This window comes from Penaeus monodon, chromosome 12 (assembly GCF_015228065.2).
Source record: "Penaeus monodon isolate SGIC_2016 chromosome 12, NSTDA_Pmon_1, whole genome shotgun sequence".
Taxonomy (NCBI): Eukaryota; Metazoa; Arthropoda; class Malacostraca; order Decapoda; family Penaeidae; genus Penaeus; species Penaeus monodon.
In genome coordinates this window covers 17,750,356-17,767,372 of record NC_051397.1, presented here as the reverse complement: position 1 = coordinate 17,767,372, position 17,017 = coordinate 17,750,356, and the positions used below count along the sequence as shown (strand labels likewise).

The 17,017-nt window shown below is 34.2% G+C and overlaps 1 protein-coding gene across 2 annotated transcripts in view; it reads left to right on the top strand.

Annotated features, from left to right (window-relative positions):
* LOC119579353 (ATPase family AAA domain-containing protein 2B-like) overlaps positions 1-17,017 on the top strand; it is a 65,513-nt gene that overhangs the window by 46,336 nt on the left and 2,160 nt on the right. The window contains exons 3-21 of one of the 2 annotated variants that reach the window (XM_037927116.1): positions 1,799-2,008; positions 2,881-3,022; positions 3,335-3,583; positions 4,140-4,601; positions 5,021-5,276; positions 5,681-5,805; positions 5,900-6,042; positions 6,353-6,555; positions 7,759-7,907; positions 8,168-8,416; positions 8,715-8,927; positions 9,090-9,452; positions 9,620-9,805; positions 10,361-10,480; positions 11,089-11,258; positions 11,413-11,609; positions 12,209-12,402; positions 15,527-15,596; positions 16,310-16,617. In XM_037927116.1, coding sequence (XP_037783044.1) covers positions 5,075-5,276; positions 5,681-5,805; positions 5,900-6,042; positions 6,353-6,555; positions 7,759-7,907; positions 8,168-8,416; positions 8,715-8,927; positions 9,090-9,452; positions 9,620-9,805; positions 10,361-10,480; positions 11,089-11,258; positions 11,413-11,609; positions 12,209-12,402; positions 15,527-15,596; positions 16,310-16,617 — 2,892 coding nt within the window. In that variant the 5' untranslated portion in view covers positions 1,799-2,008; positions 2,881-3,022; positions 3,335-3,583; positions 4,140-4,601; positions 5,021-5,074. Of the gene's footprint in view, positions 1-1,798; positions 2,009-2,880; positions 3,023-3,334; positions 3,584-4,139; positions 4,602-5,020; positions 5,277-5,680; positions 5,806-5,899; positions 6,043-6,352; positions 6,556-7,758; positions 7,908-8,167; positions 8,417-8,714; positions 8,928-9,089; positions 9,453-9,619; positions 9,806-10,360; positions 10,481-11,088; positions 11,259-11,412; positions 11,610-12,208; positions 12,403-15,526; positions 15,597-16,309; positions 16,618-17,017 lie in introns of those variants that run through there. The other variant, XM_037927117.1, reaches the window with a different exon arrangement.

The window sequence follows — 17,017 nt, the reverse complement described above, 5'->3', positions numbered from 1 at the left end:
ATATATATAGTATTATGTATATACATATATTATATGTTTAATATACATATATATATTATATATATACTATATATATATATATGTATAATTAGTTCATATATATATTAATATATATATATATATATAGATATTATTATAGATATATCTATATATTGTATATATATAGTATTTGTATATATATTTATGTGTAATATATATTGTTATATATATATGTGTCTACTATATCATCTTTGTCTACTCTATACTTGTGTATATTCCTATGTGTATAATTAGTGTGTATTAGATATATGTGTATAGATACTGTGTGTATATATTCTACTGTGTATATATAGTCGATATATGATGGATATTATATAGACTATGTTGTATATATTATATATTTGGTATCTATCTTATAGGTATATGTATCGTATATGGTTAGTATATATGTGTATAATATATATATGTGTCTATATATATTATGTGTATATATATATGTGTGTATCTATCTATATGTGTGTCTATATTCTATGTGTATATATATATATATATAGTGTATATATCTATATATGTATATATCTATCTATGTTATATATAATATCTAAATATATTATTATATATCTAATATATATCTTATATATTATCGTATCTATATTATATATTGTGTGTGTTGTGTGGTGTATATCTAGTGTGTGTGTGTTGTGTGGGTTGTGTATCTATTATATATTATATACTAGATTATTACATATATTTATCTATATATATATTATATATCTATATACATATATATTCTATTCTACATATCTATCCATCCCTACATCATGTCTATAATATCATATCGAGATATATCGATAATTATACCTATATATAATCTCTTTATATCATCACACATACATATATATACTATATATAATATCATAGATATATATTATATTATATATATCTTATATATATATATATATCTTATATATATATAATTACTCAAGCCTTCTCATTCACGATTCTGATATTAGTATTTGTTGATATTAGTATTCATAATTAGTAGTATTAGTGTTTATCCTTATTTAAATAAAAGAGATCTTACTAGATGCTCAAGTATTATTGTTGCTGTTTTTTTTTTACATAGTTTAGTTGATTTTGTTATAAATTTGTTGGTCCTTTCATATTGTATTGAAGATAGTATTTTTTTCCAGCAGATTCAGTTTACTTTTCTTATTCTTTCATTTTTCACAAGTAGACTATCCTCTTGAATTTCATAAGGCCTTTGGCTGCATAATGATATTGCAAGAAATATTGGCAGTGAGGAAGCTGCAAGCTTGTATGCCCCCCCCCACTTTAAAGAGTCTATTCTTTCTTGTTTGTTTACTTGTATTGTAGTTACTAGTTCTTACTAAACCTAATTATGTAGTACCATGCTTTTAGGTTGTGATAACAAAGAACTAGAAATCCACAGGCCTTTGTTTAATGAAGCATTACTAAACTTCCTTTGCAGCTGTATATATTTAGTGAAAACCAAACAGAAGCTGTTTTTATTTTACTGGCATTGCTCATTAGGATTTGTTGGGGCTTTGGTTTTGCCTTGTTAAGGTTCTGCTGGTAATGCATATCAAGACTGTGTATAATATTTTAGTTTTCATGTTTGTCCCTCCAGTATTTTTCTGGTCCATACTTAGTTTATAGAAAATATGTTTTTGGTACTTTTTCTCCACAGTCTTATGAAGTTCACTTACCTATCTTTGTACAGAGAATGATAAAGGTGGAACTGAATGATGGCCAATTGCCATACTGTTGACACAAACTGAATGGTTTTTCCCTGCAGACACTCCACGGGTCAGGTCCAGTCGAAGGAGAAGGGATGAGCTAGCAGCCATTGAGGGCGATACAGACACAGACGATGAGATATTTAGTCGCACACAGACAAGGCGAACTCGAGGTGAGAGAAGAAAGGAGAAAAGCCCAATAAAGAAAGAATTTGTGATGAATGGGGATGATATTGAAGAGCATAACAATCACATGGAAGTTGGTGAAGGTTAGTAATCTTTTTGGAAGGCATTTGGTGTGTGTTCAGGTGTTGTGATTTTTTTTTTTTTTTTTTTTTTTTTTTTTTTTTTTTTTTTTTTTTTTTTTTTTTTTTATATTTATTTTTTATTATGATTATTATTATGATGATGATGATGATGATGATGATTATTATTATTATTATTATTATTATTATTATTAAAGCCATTGTCAGATGTATCACATTTAACCCAATCACCCCAGATTTAGGTTCTGTTCCCCTATAGTTTTTTGTGAATTAATTACATACAGATAGCTCCACATGTGCTTAGCCAGCAAGGAGTCTATCAGTATGACCTAGTGACCGATCCTGATTTCCCCATTCCTTGAATTGGCAGGAAAATATGTTTTTCTTTTTAATGCAGTTGATACCGATACTGTTAGTATTATGTTATGATAATTAAATTGCTATTAAAATCGCGCTAACATTTAAGACAATGAAATAATGCAGAAGACCTTTTCCAAAAGTCAAGGAAAAGGGTAATCAGGTGAGATAGGTAGGACTAATAATCTTGGTGACTAAGCACTTGTAGAGCTATCTATATGTAAATACAATAAATAAACTTGTATTACAGTGGGCATGGCAGGTATTCTGCTATACGTGCCAATTAGGTTAGAGGGGGGGGGGGTCCTAGAGATCTTGAGAAAGCATTTCCATGTATTAAGTGTTGGGTAGTAAAGGTATTATGATAAATACAGAAAACTATTTACTCGTAAATGTGCCTTGTCATGGGTTGAGTAATTTCTTAGCATTGAAAGGCAGAATATTTAGTCATCTTGTAGAGATTTGGAAATTGTTATTGTTAACCTTGATAGGAAGGATTCATTATGTTTATTCTTCAGGCCTGAGACGGAGCTCAAGGAGGAGCAACTTCAGCAATCAGTCTTGGCTGGTAGGAAGCAAGAAGCTGAGAGGTTATCCTACAATGGTTGCCAGCTCAGAGCCAGAGAACGAAGAACCTCGACCATCGCGTAAACTGCGGAAGTGAGTTATCTATTCTGACATAAAAGAATTAAAAGAATTTTTGATGATTTACCCTAACTTCTAATGCCATGACATCTCTTTCTATGAACTGTGAATTAATGGATTTTGGAGTGACCAAATTAAACATTTGAGTGTAGCAAAGAAAATGCTTGAAAAGAATGAATTTTCAAGCATGTGAATTTAAATGATGAACCTTTCATAAATGATCATATACCCCATTATTCTAAGTAGAAATTCTTAAACAAATAGTAATGTTATGAAGGTCATTGATGTTCTTTACTGAATTCTCTAACTATGTACATTTTTTTGTAGGTATATTGATTCTGAAGGTGATAATGAAGATGAAGGTACCAGGGGTAGGTCAAGGTTCCACAGTGGCAATATAGAGCCAAGGCGCAGGAGACTGCGGAAGTACACAGAAACCAGTGAGCAAGAATTTTGTTCTCTTGGACCCAGGACTCGACAGCCAAACCGACGTCTCAGGGTGCCCAAAAGTGATCCCTCAGATGATGAGACAGATCTGTCCAGAAGCAGGAGGTCTCATCCACTTAGAAGATACAGGTAAAGAGAATTATTTAATGGAAGCAAAGCTTTGCATGTTAATGATAGAATATAAACTTCATTATTTGATTTTCAGCTTATTCACAATTTTGATTTGTATGTATGAAGATCCTTTTGATAGAATTGTTGGGGGGTTGGGGGATGGGGATAGGAGGCAGATATTTCAGAACTTTTCACTTCCTGTAAGAAGATTTGCTCTTGTTTCAAGCTTCTAGTGCCGCAGTTTATATAGGCCACCAAATTTAAAAGTCATGAAGTAGGAAAAAAATTGTTTTGTGTTTTTTCTATATTTTTGAACTTTTTTGAAATGCTTTGTTACTGTGTTTGATACACATTTTAAAATTGATTATTTATTATTTGTTTTTCTATACATTATTGGTGTTTGTATATTTCTGCATAGTAGAACCTTATGATTACTGGGATCATTTTTGGGAGAGCATGGTAAGGCCCTCTTTTATGTTACTTTCCAACAGTTTGTGTTTGCAATCAATGCAAATACATATATCATATTTGTTTGCACATGAGAATTTGTTGTAATTATATCTTCTTTTTCCAGGGAAGATAATTCAGAAGAGGAAACTGGTAGAAAAATGCTTACCAGACATGCAGCTCAGGTCAAACCAGCTTCTGAGGAAGAGGAGGAAGATGAGGAAGAGATGGCTGATGAAGAAACTAAAGAGGACGAGGGTGTTAATGGGAAATGTACTGAAAGCTCTGACAAAGTCAAAGTGAGATACAAACAAGGCAAAGGTGAAGAAGCTACTAATGGAGAGGATGATGAAGAGGGCAAGAATCAAGAGGAGGATGAGGATGAGGATGATGATGAAATGCCACAGATGAGGCGCACAACAAGAAGTTCACTTGAAGCAGGGGGAGGAAAAATTGAAGATACAGAAGAGGAGGAGGAGGAAGAGAGGAAGAGGAGGAACCTCCACCTGTAAGACCACCACCAAGGAAGAGTAGAAAGTATGGAGCTCAGGACCCAATCATTGCCCGTGCTTTGGCCTCAAAAGTTCCGGTATGTGAGCAGTTAACTTCTTTTGCTGTGCAACTCTTTTCATGGCTGTTGCTGTTGTTTTCAACTTTTGAATACCACAGTACATTATAAATAGAATTTCTGCATGTTGTTTATTGAAAAATGGTAATATAAGTTTGTGAAAGCCACATTGCAACTTAGATGTAAGAAGGGTAACAATAGATTTTTTAACCCCTCAATGACGGTATCAGAAATCTGTAGGAGCCACTGATTCCAGTGACTTCTGGCAACTGTCCTGCCGTACATGTAGTGGAACTTTCTGCTCAACTCACTCTAGTACGTTTGTCTAGTTGGTTTGTTATGACGGCTATAGGCATGGCCTGGCAGATACGGGTTAAAGGAAAATGTAGGATGAAGTATGCAGTTTTTGCAAAATATTCTTTGAATTCCTTTTCCTTTAGTTTGAAGATCTCTATCCACGAGTGAAGAGGGAGAGAAGACCTGTGAAGCGCTTTATGTATGAGGAGGAAGAGGAAGAAGTTAACACAAGGAGAATTCGCAAACGTGTAACCTCATCTGATGAGAGTGATAATGATAAAGATGAGGAAGAAGAAGAGGATGAGGATGAGGAAGAGGAGAATGAGGAGCAGAATGGAAATCGATATTCACTTAGACAAAACAGAAGAGAAATCAGGCCATTCCAATTATCTTCAGTGGGTATGTTTACACACGATTTTTTCTTTTCTTATTCTTTTCTTCTTATTCTTATTCTTATTCTTATTCTTATTCTTATTCTTATTCTTCTTCCTCTTCCTCTTCCTCTTCCTCTTCTTCTTCCTCCTCCTCCTCCTCTTCCTCTTCTTCTTCTTCCTCCTCCTCTTCTTCTTCTTCTTCTTCTTCTTCTTCTTCTTCTTCTTCTAGTTATATTGCATGAATTACTAACATTTTATTTTATAATGATTAGCAGGCAGTTTTCAAAACATGTTTCAACAACATTTATATTTTTATAAATTGGTCGTATTGAACAGAGGTTAATGGCACTGACCAGTAATGTGCTCCTCATTAAAAAGAGTTCAAACACTTTCAAGCTTTGGCAATATCTTATTTCTCTTATGCATCAGAGAAATCGTCTAGGTCCAGAAGCTACAGAGAGGACACTCCACCAAGAAGACATCACAGAAATCGCAAGAGATATGTCAATTCTCCAGCAAGGAAGCATATGTTTCATTTAAAGCGGAGGGTAAGGGTAAGGAAATGTCAATTGTTGATTGTTTGTATTATAATCTTGAAATGAAATCTTGAGGGGAAAAGGGCAATTGTTATTTTTTTCTATTTTATAGGCTGCACACAATTCATCAAGTAGCAGCAGTAGTTCAGATGAGAGCCACTTTGAAAAGAGTAAAATGAGAAGTATGGCTAAATCTCGCAACCGCTGCCTCCCCATGAACGTCAAACCTGATGACTTAATTACAGGTGCCTTAAAGTAAGTGGATGGAAAATACACATGTATTTTGCTACTTGTGTAGCCTCTTATCAATTTCAGTATCTTGCCCCCCCCCCCCCCTCCTGTTCTCCATTTTTATTATTTTATTAATGTTGTATTTCATTTACTTCTCTTCTCTTTATTAGGTTTGCTGCCTACTTTCTTTTCTTTCCCCTGACCTCCCAATACTGCCCGTGTTAAGTGACAGAAATACATTTTTCCTTACTGTCATAGTTAGATTAATTGTGTACAAAAATGTACATATGTTATCTAGTCGTATAATGCATATATGTTTTTTGTTTTTTTACAGGGATAGAGAGAAGATAGGAACAAGTTTAGCTGACATTGATCCAATGTCAGTAGACAGAGGTGTTAACTTTGATTCTGTGGGTGGCCTGGCCCACCATGTAAAGGCCCTCAAGGAAATGATTATCTTTCCTCTTGTATATCCTGAGGTTTTTGAGAGGTTTAAGATCACTCCACCAAGGGGTGTCCTCTTTTATGGCCCACCAGGTAGGGGTTTTCAAAATCAGCTTATAATTACGTCATTGGACAGATGTTGGCAGCATGTGCAAAAGGCAAAATTATATGAAGTACTACTACTATGGGTTGCCTATATATATATATATATATATATATATATATATATATATATATATATATATATATATATATATATATATATATATATATATATATATATATATACTATTATATATATATAATATATATATATCTATATATATATATATATATATATATATATACTATAATATATATATACTATATATATATATACTATATATATATATATATATATATATATATATATATATATATATATATATATATATATATATATATATATATATATTATATATAATTCTCTCTCTCTCTCTCTCTCTCTCTCTCTCTCTCTCTCTCTCTCTCTCTCTCTCTCTCTCTCTCTCTCTCTCTCTCTCTCTCTCTCTCTCTCTCTCTCTAAAGAAGTGATATCTGATTTTCTATTTTTTCACAGTAGAAAAGTGCTGCAAGCATATGCTTACTTTTTCCTTCTTTCTTTTTTTAACTTCACATCTTTTCTTCTTTTCTTCAAATATATTGTTATATGAAAATATCAACCCATTGAGACTAGGAGAGCATGCATGAAAACCATCATTCACTTTGATTTTAGCTTATTAGTTTTGTTTACACACAGATGGCACAAGAAGTGCTTGGTGACCAAATAATAATAATGGTAGTGTCAATGATAATGATAATAAAAACGATGATAGTGATAAGATAACTTTTTTATCATTGGTTGGGGTAAATATGTAATAGTGATACAAATATATATTTTTCCTGAAATGATAATAGTATAACTGTTTTACTGAAAAATCCAATGAATATGATAAACAGGTAATTATATTCAAGGAATGGGGTAAATAGGTGAGATCAGGTAAGCCTGTGCTGTGCTGTGTGGTGCAGCAGTAGCGATCTCGTTTAGCAATTTTGCTGAAGCAAAATAAAACAGACAGCATGTCGCACTAAGAATATCCATCATATTAAATGGAATAAAACTAAATTATTATATTAATTATAGTATTTGACTTCTTGATGACAAGCACATCAAAGCCTTCTCTGGGTAAACAAAAAGAAAAACAAAAAAAAGTAGACAGTAGGTCACCTTTTTACCATATTTTGTTGATACTGATCAAACATATATATATATTACAGGAACAGGTAAAACTTTAGTTGCAAGAGCTTTAGCCAATGAATGCAGTGCTCCTGACAAAAAGGTTGCTTTCTTCATGCGTAAAGGAGCAGATTGTCTTAGCAAATGGGTTGGAGAGTCAGAAAGGCAACTTAGACTTCTCTTTGATCAGGTAATAAAGCTACCAAAAAGGTAGAAGTTATCAATATGCTTGTGTTTTAGTTTTCTAATATACAAAGCTAAGCTTGCACAAATATTTGCAAGCTGTTATTAATTAATTCTAGGAATATTTTGTTTAAAATTAATACTTTACAACCTTTTGAATATGTTTTTTTCTTTCAAGTGCCTTACTGGAATATACAAAGTCTCTTCATGTCTCCACTAGCATCTTTATGGAAGTTGATGTTAATGCAATTTACCTTTAATCCCTAGGCCTATCAGATGCGTCCATCCATAATTTTTTTTGATGAGATTGACGGTCTTGCTCCTGTACGATCATCACGACAAGATCAAATCCATTCCAGTATTGTATCAACGCTTTTAGCTCTCATGGATGGTCTTGACTCCAGAGGGGAGGTTGTCATCATTGGAGCAACTAACAGGATTGATGCCATTGATCCTGCCCTCAGGAGACCAGGCCGTTTTGACCGGGAGTTTCATTTCCCACTGCCATCAGCTAAGGTGAGTCTAGCTGATACTAATACTACTATTGTTACCCCCCCCCCCTCCCCCCCATGAAGCTGTTATTATCATTATAGTTCTTATTGTTGTTGCTGTTATTATTATTACAATGTTCTCATTTTTACTATTTTCATCAGCTGTCATAGCTATCTTTTATAAGCACTAATTATTATTACAAAGTCCTCATGTTGATGTTAGTTACTGTTAAGATTATGATTGCTACTTGCAAGAAAGAATTGACTATTGAAATTTTTTATTTAATCATCATAACACTTGATGTATCACCTTCTTCCATCAGGCACGGCAGGATATTCTTAAGATCCACACAAAGAGTTGGGAACCATTACCAAGTCAACGTTTACTTCACTACCTTGCTGAGCAGACTACTGGTTACTGTGGTGCAGACATCAAGAGCTTGTGTGCTGAAGCAGCTTTGGTAGCACTAAGGGGGAAGTTTCCTCAGATCTACTCAGCAAAACAGAAGCTCCTCATTGATGTTTCAAAGATTAGTGTAAGAAATGGGGGGCTTCATCATAGAATTTATTGATATCTTACTCTAAAAAGAATGCTTCTTTGTTTCTGTGTAAATGTAATTATTCAGCATTTAAGTAATATATAGTTGTTTTCTGTACGATGCACAGAATAGCTTTTAATATTTTGTATATTCTTACAGATAAAAGTAGCTCATTTTAGGTTGGCAATGACCAAAATAGTGCCAGCTGGACAAAGATCTGCAGCTGGAGTGGGACGACGTCTCAGCTCCAATATACAGCCCCTAGTTCAGTCCTCTCTTAACAGAAGCTTAACTCTCTTGAGAGAAAGCTTCCCTCATGCCTTTGTCAAGTCCAAGCTTGCTGCAAAGAATCGTAGCACCCACCGTCCGAGACTACTTTTGACTGGACTGAGGACACAGGGACAGAGCACACACCTTGCTCCAGCTATCATTCATTCCTTAGAGAAGGTCCCCACTCACAAGCTAGATCTGGCAGCGCTTTACTCTGTATCAGCACGAGCACCAGAAGAAGCTTGTGCCCAGGTGAGATATGAAACCAAAATCTTTTAAATATTTTATGTATATGTATTTTTTTCTTATCCTGAGCATAAGAGAGTTAAGTATGTGTATTTAGTGCTTGCATTTATATAAAGACACATTTGAAATCTTGTGATATTTTTTCAAGATATTTAATAGAAAATTTCATCCAGGTATTCCATGAAGCACGGCGGAATCTACCAAGCATCGTGTATGTTCCACACATTGATCAGTGGTGGGGAACTACGTCTGAAACGTTACGGGCTACCTTCATGTCATTGCTGTTGGATCTAGATCCCACAGCCCCTCTCTTACTGCTTGCCACATCTGATGTCCCATATGATGATCTGGATGAAGAGGTTGTTGGATAAGTTTAATTTTAATGATTTGCTTTGTGTTTGGAGGCAGTATTATGAAAAGACTTTCAGACTTTAAGGTAGGACTTGTGTATTTTAACCCTTTGCCGACGGGTGGCATGTACGCACATGCCATGGCATGGCGGGACTATCTGCCGGGGGCATGTATGTACATGCCATGGTGTATGCATGGAAAAGGTATGAATGAGAATGAATATCTTCACAATACAAGAGATGTATTTGACCAGTCAGAAATACATGTATTTCTGATGAAGACGCAATCGAAACCGGTCAAATACATCTCTTGTATTGTCAAGATATTCATTCTCATTCATACCTTTTCTACCTTTGTCAATATGAATACGGTGTATGTATGGACATGCCATGAGTTATTTTTTGTTACAAGCACGGCAAAATATTATTTTTCTGCCACTGAAAGTGTGATTAAGTCGTTTTTAACACTTTCACTATGAATATATACTACCCGTCGGGAAAGGGTCAAGTCTGATTTTCTTTCTTTCTTTCTTTCTTTCTTTCTTTAATAAACTTTAATTTCAGGTCCAGATGTTATTCAGCGTTTATAGGGAAGAAGTAATGACAATGGTTAATCCCAGTGAGGAAGAAAGACAGCAATACTTCAAGCCTTTATTTTACACAAATATGCTTCAGAAGCCAAAGGTATTTTCATGCTGTTCTGATGTGCTTTTTAAAGATGTTTAATTGAAGGACATCAGTTACATTACTGCAATTTTTATTGGATGGATTCTATACATAGGAAAAGGTGTTTAACTGTAAGCCATGAAATGATTTTTACAGTTGTTTATGTATTCATTATTATTTATTTGTCATGTGAAATAGTGTTTTCTTTGTCTTTTATGTGAGTATTTACTGCATGGAAGTATCCGGTTGACTGTCTATGTCTTTATGGGTAGTGCACTGGTATCGCAGTATCAGTCTCATTCGGTGGGTTGAAAGTAGACAAAGTTTTATTTTTATGTTCTTGTTACCAGTGCACATAAACTCTTTTGGTACATTTATACATATTCCAAAATTCATGGTCTTCTTTTATTTGTAGTAAATTTCACATTGCAACTTCTTTTTATTTCTAGTTAATTTCTCATATGTTTGTGGGCAAATGCCTATAAACATTTGGAACCTAAACAAAGAAAGAGTGAAGCCCTATTAATGATGCATCCATAAAATGTCACTGATGAAAGAATGAATATATATGATATATATGATCAGTTACTTCTGATCCAATGTCTCCAAATTATTCTGTTCTTTAGGTTCGAACTGGCAGGAAAAAGTTGGAAGAATTGCCTGTGGCACCTGCTCCTGCACATCGGCAACTTACCAGCAAAGAGTTAAGAAAATTGGAAGAAATTGAAGAGGCCACACTCAGGGAACTGCGTATATTCCTTCGGGAAATATGTGCCAAGCTAGCTAGAAATAAAACGTAAGTATGGAGTATATGTGTGACTTGGTGTAGTATTTCAAGTATTGCTATGGAAGATTCGTTAAAGTTTTATTAAATTTTTAGAATATTTTTCTAGAGGTTTGCTTTACCTTTGCTTTAGAAGATGATACACTAGATTTGTATTTATTTTCAGGTTTTATATATTCACAAAACCTGTAGATGAAGAGGAGGTACCTGACTATCGTGAGATTATCAAAGAACCAATGGATCTTGAGACAATGATGACCAAGATTGATCAGCACCAGTATGAATGTGCTCAGGAATTCTTGAGAGACATTGATCTGATCTGCAACAATGCTCTGGAATATAATCCAGATAAGAATCCTGAAGGTTTGTCATAGATGATGCTGATTTATGGTTAAGAATCCCTTATTGATCTGTATAGTTTCGGGAATGGGTAGAAATATTTTTCATTCCTGAAGCCGCTATTTTTTAAGGGATTTAGAAACTACTTTTATGATAATGATATTTACTTCAGCTACTAAGATTTTGATTGAACGGTTTTATTGGTTGAATCATATTGTAATATTTTAAATTTTTATGCAAGGGAGTGAAACAGGGAGGTGATATATGAATATCCTTTTTATCAACATTATACTATATACTCATATATCATCAAAATTTGATAATTACAAATACCATTGCATAAGTTTAATAGTTCTTCCATACTGTTGAGGATAAGGGGGTATTGAGGAATCAAAGGAAAATTTGCTGATTTGTTTATGCTTTTTACTTTACAGTTATTTTAATACAATTGAAGTGTTCCTAGTACATGGATGAAATTTATTTATTTATTTTAATTATTTATTTTTTTATTATTTTTTATTTATTTTTTATTATTATTATTATTATTATTATTATTATTTATTCATTTTACTTATTTATTTATTTATTTATTTTATTTATTTTTATTATTTTTTATTTTTTAGATAAGATAATCCGTCATCGAGCCTGTACTCTGCGAGATACTGCTTATGCCTATATAAAAGCAGAGATGGATACAGACTTTGAAGACCGCTGCAGAGACATAAGAGATAATCGCACAGAACGCAAGAAGATATACTCAGATCCTGTTCAGAAGAGTACGCCCAGCTTTATCAGTGTGGCACCACCAAAGGCTACAGTGAGTCTGCAATTGGCTTTGGTTTGTTCTATCTTAAAATTCTGGTAAAGGCAAGATAGTGCTTTAATCTGTCATCAGATTTTATTCTCTATGAAGGCATTTATACACCATGGAATATAGAAAAGATTTACACAAGAATGATTCTCTAATCCAGGGGTCCATGGACCTCTAGGGTGTCCTTGGAAGGTTTCAGTGTCCATAAGGATCAGATAAAAGTAACAGATTTATGTACTGTCCCATATAGTTTTTAGTCAATATTGTTACATACAGATGGCTCCACATGTGCTCAGCCAGCAAGGAGTCAATCCTTAGTGACTGTGCCTGATTTCCCCATTCCTTGAAATTACCAGAAAATGTGTTTTGCTTATTATGGATATTGATGCTGTTATTTTTCTTATTGATATTATGATTATTAAATTATTGTTAAATGATAAATTAAATAATACAAAAGAAACTTTCCAAACATCAAGGAAAAAGGGTAATTATGTGAGATAAGGTAGGACTATTAACTGACTCCTTTATGACTAAGAACTTGTTGAGCCATTTATGTATAAATACAACAAATGAACTTATATTACAGTGGGTATAGCATGTATTCTTGCCATCTGTGTTGATTGGACTAATAATACTTTGTGTATCATATAAGTATGAGGTAATCAAATCTCATTAAATAAAGTAGATTATACACATGGCATGCAAAGTTGTATTAATATTTTTGGGGGAAGGGAGGCCATAGGTTTTACCAGATTCTTAACCTGTTACTGTTGGGTCACATGTATAGCCGTCATAACAAACCACTTGATCTGCTGGGTATGGCATGGCAACTCACTAGAGGACGTCGAGTGGGAAGTTCTGCTACATGTAGCGAACTCCCACACAAAACAGCAAGATGGTTGCCAGAAATCACCAAAGTCTATGACGATGAGAAATCTCTAATACTGTCACTGATGGATTAAAGGTGTCCATGACTCTAATTCATCTGTTGACACTGTCTTTTGGGGAATGATAACTAACTTCACTGTATTAGATCTTTGAATTAAATTGTTACTCTTTATAGAGGAAAGTTGGTTATCACCTACCTCCTTTAGGATGGATATCCCACATGAAAGGCCCATATGCATTTTCTTCAAAACCAGAGTTAAGATTATTGTGAATCCCCCCCCCCCCCCCATATTTTAGATACTCTAAGGAGAAATATTGTATAATAGAGAAGACTACTGTTAGGGGTAAGGGGAGCCAGCTGTGCTATAGCTAGTGAGTTCAAAATTGTTAAACAGCCAAAGGTCCTACTTCCTTTTTACTTGAAGTAAGAATTTAGAAAATTGTCTTGTACAGTTGAAAACAGTGGCTTATATTTTTGACAATTTTTGCATAAAGTAGCAGTAAAAGGTTGAATAATATTATCTGATGTCTCTGATTTTAAAGTACATTATTTTAATGGTTTCCTTACTAGCCAATGTAAACTGAAACAGGGTACTTCCTTTTTTTGATAGTTTCCAAAACATGTTTATGAAAAATCTTTGAGATGGTAACCCAAGACTTGCATCCCTTTAGGTTTGCTCACTAAAGTCTCACAAGTGGCAACCCCTCATGGCTAATAGGTTGACGAGATAACGGTACATATTGTCACAACACTGTAATTATATTTTTTGTGTATGTTACTTTTTTTCTTTTCATTCTTTCCTTTTTCTTTCTTTCTTCTTCTTCTTTCTTTCTTTCTTTTTCTTTTTCATGCTATAGAAATGTTATATAGTCTGCTATTTTTGATGGTAAAATAAATTTAACCCACTGAGTCAGGATGCTTCCCTGCCATCATGTAACACAAAATACAGGCATTAGGTTTACTTTAGTGGACATTCTGCCAAGCCGGGCACAAGTGGACACTCGTGTGCGGTGACAAGACTACTCCCCTTTGCAATGTTATTTTGTCTTATTTGGCAAAGTGTTTTTAACTTCTTTACCATTTTCCAATGTCTCTAATAGTTATTTGATTTGCTTTATCTTGGTGATAGACTATTTTCTTTGCACAAACTCTATATCATCTCTAGGTAGTCTATAACTTTTTTTCTTTTCTTCTCTCTTCTCTTCTCTTCTCTTCTCTTCTCTTTCACTCTCTCTTATTATTATTATTATTATTATTATTATTTATTTGTTTGTCTTTTCCTCTTCTCCATAATATTCAGTTTTCTGTTATGCAACCTGTGCTGCCAGCCATGGTAGATAGGATTAGGATCCTGGGCATGGAGCCGGTGCTTTTCCAGTTATGGCTGATGGACATTAAATTCTACACTCATTTATTAAAGGAAAAAATGCAAAAGCCCCCTTCCTTACACCTAACATACTCTACGGGTTAGCATTCATAGACGGCCTCCCTGCCGGGCTTTATCGTCGCCCGAGATGGCGCACCACTCATGCCAAATCCAGCATCCCATGCTTTCTTTCGTATACTACAAAATGTTTATTTTCTTTTCTATTTTGTTATCGTCTCTACTTGCAACTTCCTGCAAATCGAGACTTGTTTAGGTATTTTGGTTGTCTATTAGATCATGTTGATCATATTCAAACCGGTCTATAGTCCCAATAATAAGCAGTTGTCGGCATCATGGAGTTGCAATTGTGGTGTTTGTTATTTTTTTTTTTTTTTTTTTTTTTGTTTTTTTTTTTTTTTTTTTTTTTTTTGTTGTTGTTGTTGTTGTTGTTGTTGTTGTTGCATGGTAAAAATGAGAAAGTATTAAAACCGACTTAATCACACTTTCACTGGCAGAAAAATAATCTTTTGCCGTGATTGTAACAAAAAAAAACTCATGGCATGTCCATGCATCCTCTATGGCATGTGCGTACGTGCCCCCGGCAGATGGTCCCGCCATGCCATGGCATGTACGTACATGCCACCCGTCGGCAATGGGTTAAAACCAAATGAGTCTAATCATCCTCCAAGAGTTTTGTGCAGGAGTAGTGAGTCTTTCCCATCACCCTGGCCTTCAGCTGAAACACTCACCCACCTCTCAAGCCTCTCCTTTCTTTCTTTCTTTCTTTTTCTTTTCTTCCTCTCTTCTCTCTATAATGTGATGGTCATGTCATTTGAATCATAGGAGTTAATTGCCAAATGTGAATTATATTCCAGGTTGAAGAGGTGAAAACAGGTAGACTTTCAGAACCTGTAACACCACACACAACAAGACCAGATGTGACGGGTAAGAAGAGCAGTGTTGTGCACTTGTTAGGCAGAAAGACTGATATGGGGGAAATAGAATTATGTAACATGGTTTTGTTTATGATTGATTTAGCATTAGTATGAAACAACTTTTCTAAAGGTTGCTTGATTCTTCTTCTTCTTCTTCTTCTTCTAATAGTAAGTAAGTAAGTAAATAATTGAGATTGTTTGGGTGAAGAAAATAAAAGTTATTTTTGACCGGATGTTTTTCATGTATAAATATATTTTCCTTTCATTATACTTTGATGCTGTAGTGAAAGTTTTCATGAAACGGGTATTGCTGGAATGTGTGTCATATTGAATTAAATTCCATGTATGAAAAAATATGTACCAGATGTGCATACTTGTAGATGTTCCTATAATCTTGATTTCATTTTGATGCAGATCCAGAGTGTTAAATGACAAGACAATGAGCTCACCATTCTCAGTAGAATTATGGAGCAAGAAGATGTTTACTTTTTTGTTTTTAACTACAGAGAGAAAGTAGATTTTGATTTTCTAGTGGTCAGTGACAGGGAATGTTGATAGATTTGGAAAGCGGAAAGGCACTTGCTAGACTAGGCCTGGAAACACCCTGTCATATAAGGGAAGAGATAGTGGTAGAATTTTCATTTCAAACAAAGTGGTAATGCATGGTAAATGTTAGAGTTTATATTCAAAGTACTACTCATAGATATCCATGTTGTTTCACAGATCAGCAAGCAAAGACAACAGGGGATATCCACAGACGACGCAAAAGGAGATATAGAAGTGCTTGGTCTCGAGGTGAAATCAAGCCAAAGAAAAGGAGAATAATTGAAAAGGAAACAACAGAAAAGAGAGAAGGGATAGAAAATTATGAGGCAAAAACCGAGGAGGAGGAAGAGGAGGAAGTGGAAAATAAAGAAAAAGTGGAAGAGAATGGAGAGAAGAGTGAGGAAGAAGTAAGTGTTCACTCCACAGATAATTCTGATGATGAAGTGAAGAGAAAAGCAGGAGATAAGCAAGATCCCACAATTCAGGTAATGATTTGTGTTTTTCTTATTAAGCCCTTTTTTATCTACAGTGGTTTGAACTACAGGCTTACTCAAAGAGAATCTGCCTGCCCATGATGATTTTATATATTTACATGAATACAGCCTCAGTTATATGATAAATGATGGGCATTTGAGATACTCATTAAGTTTTTTAACATCTCATATTCAGCTTTGCACCAAGGAGCAAGTTAGATGTCCATTATGTATGTTATGTCATGAAAGTTGTGAATTGATCAGTGCTTACATCCCAACTATGAAGTTTGTTTCCAAACCAATAAAATTTTACCAATTAGTTTTACATGCAGCAATGGTTATTAGTTTTATTTTAGATAAGCACAATAACAGTTGATGGATGACTAAGCATAATGCAACTGCTCATCCCTGT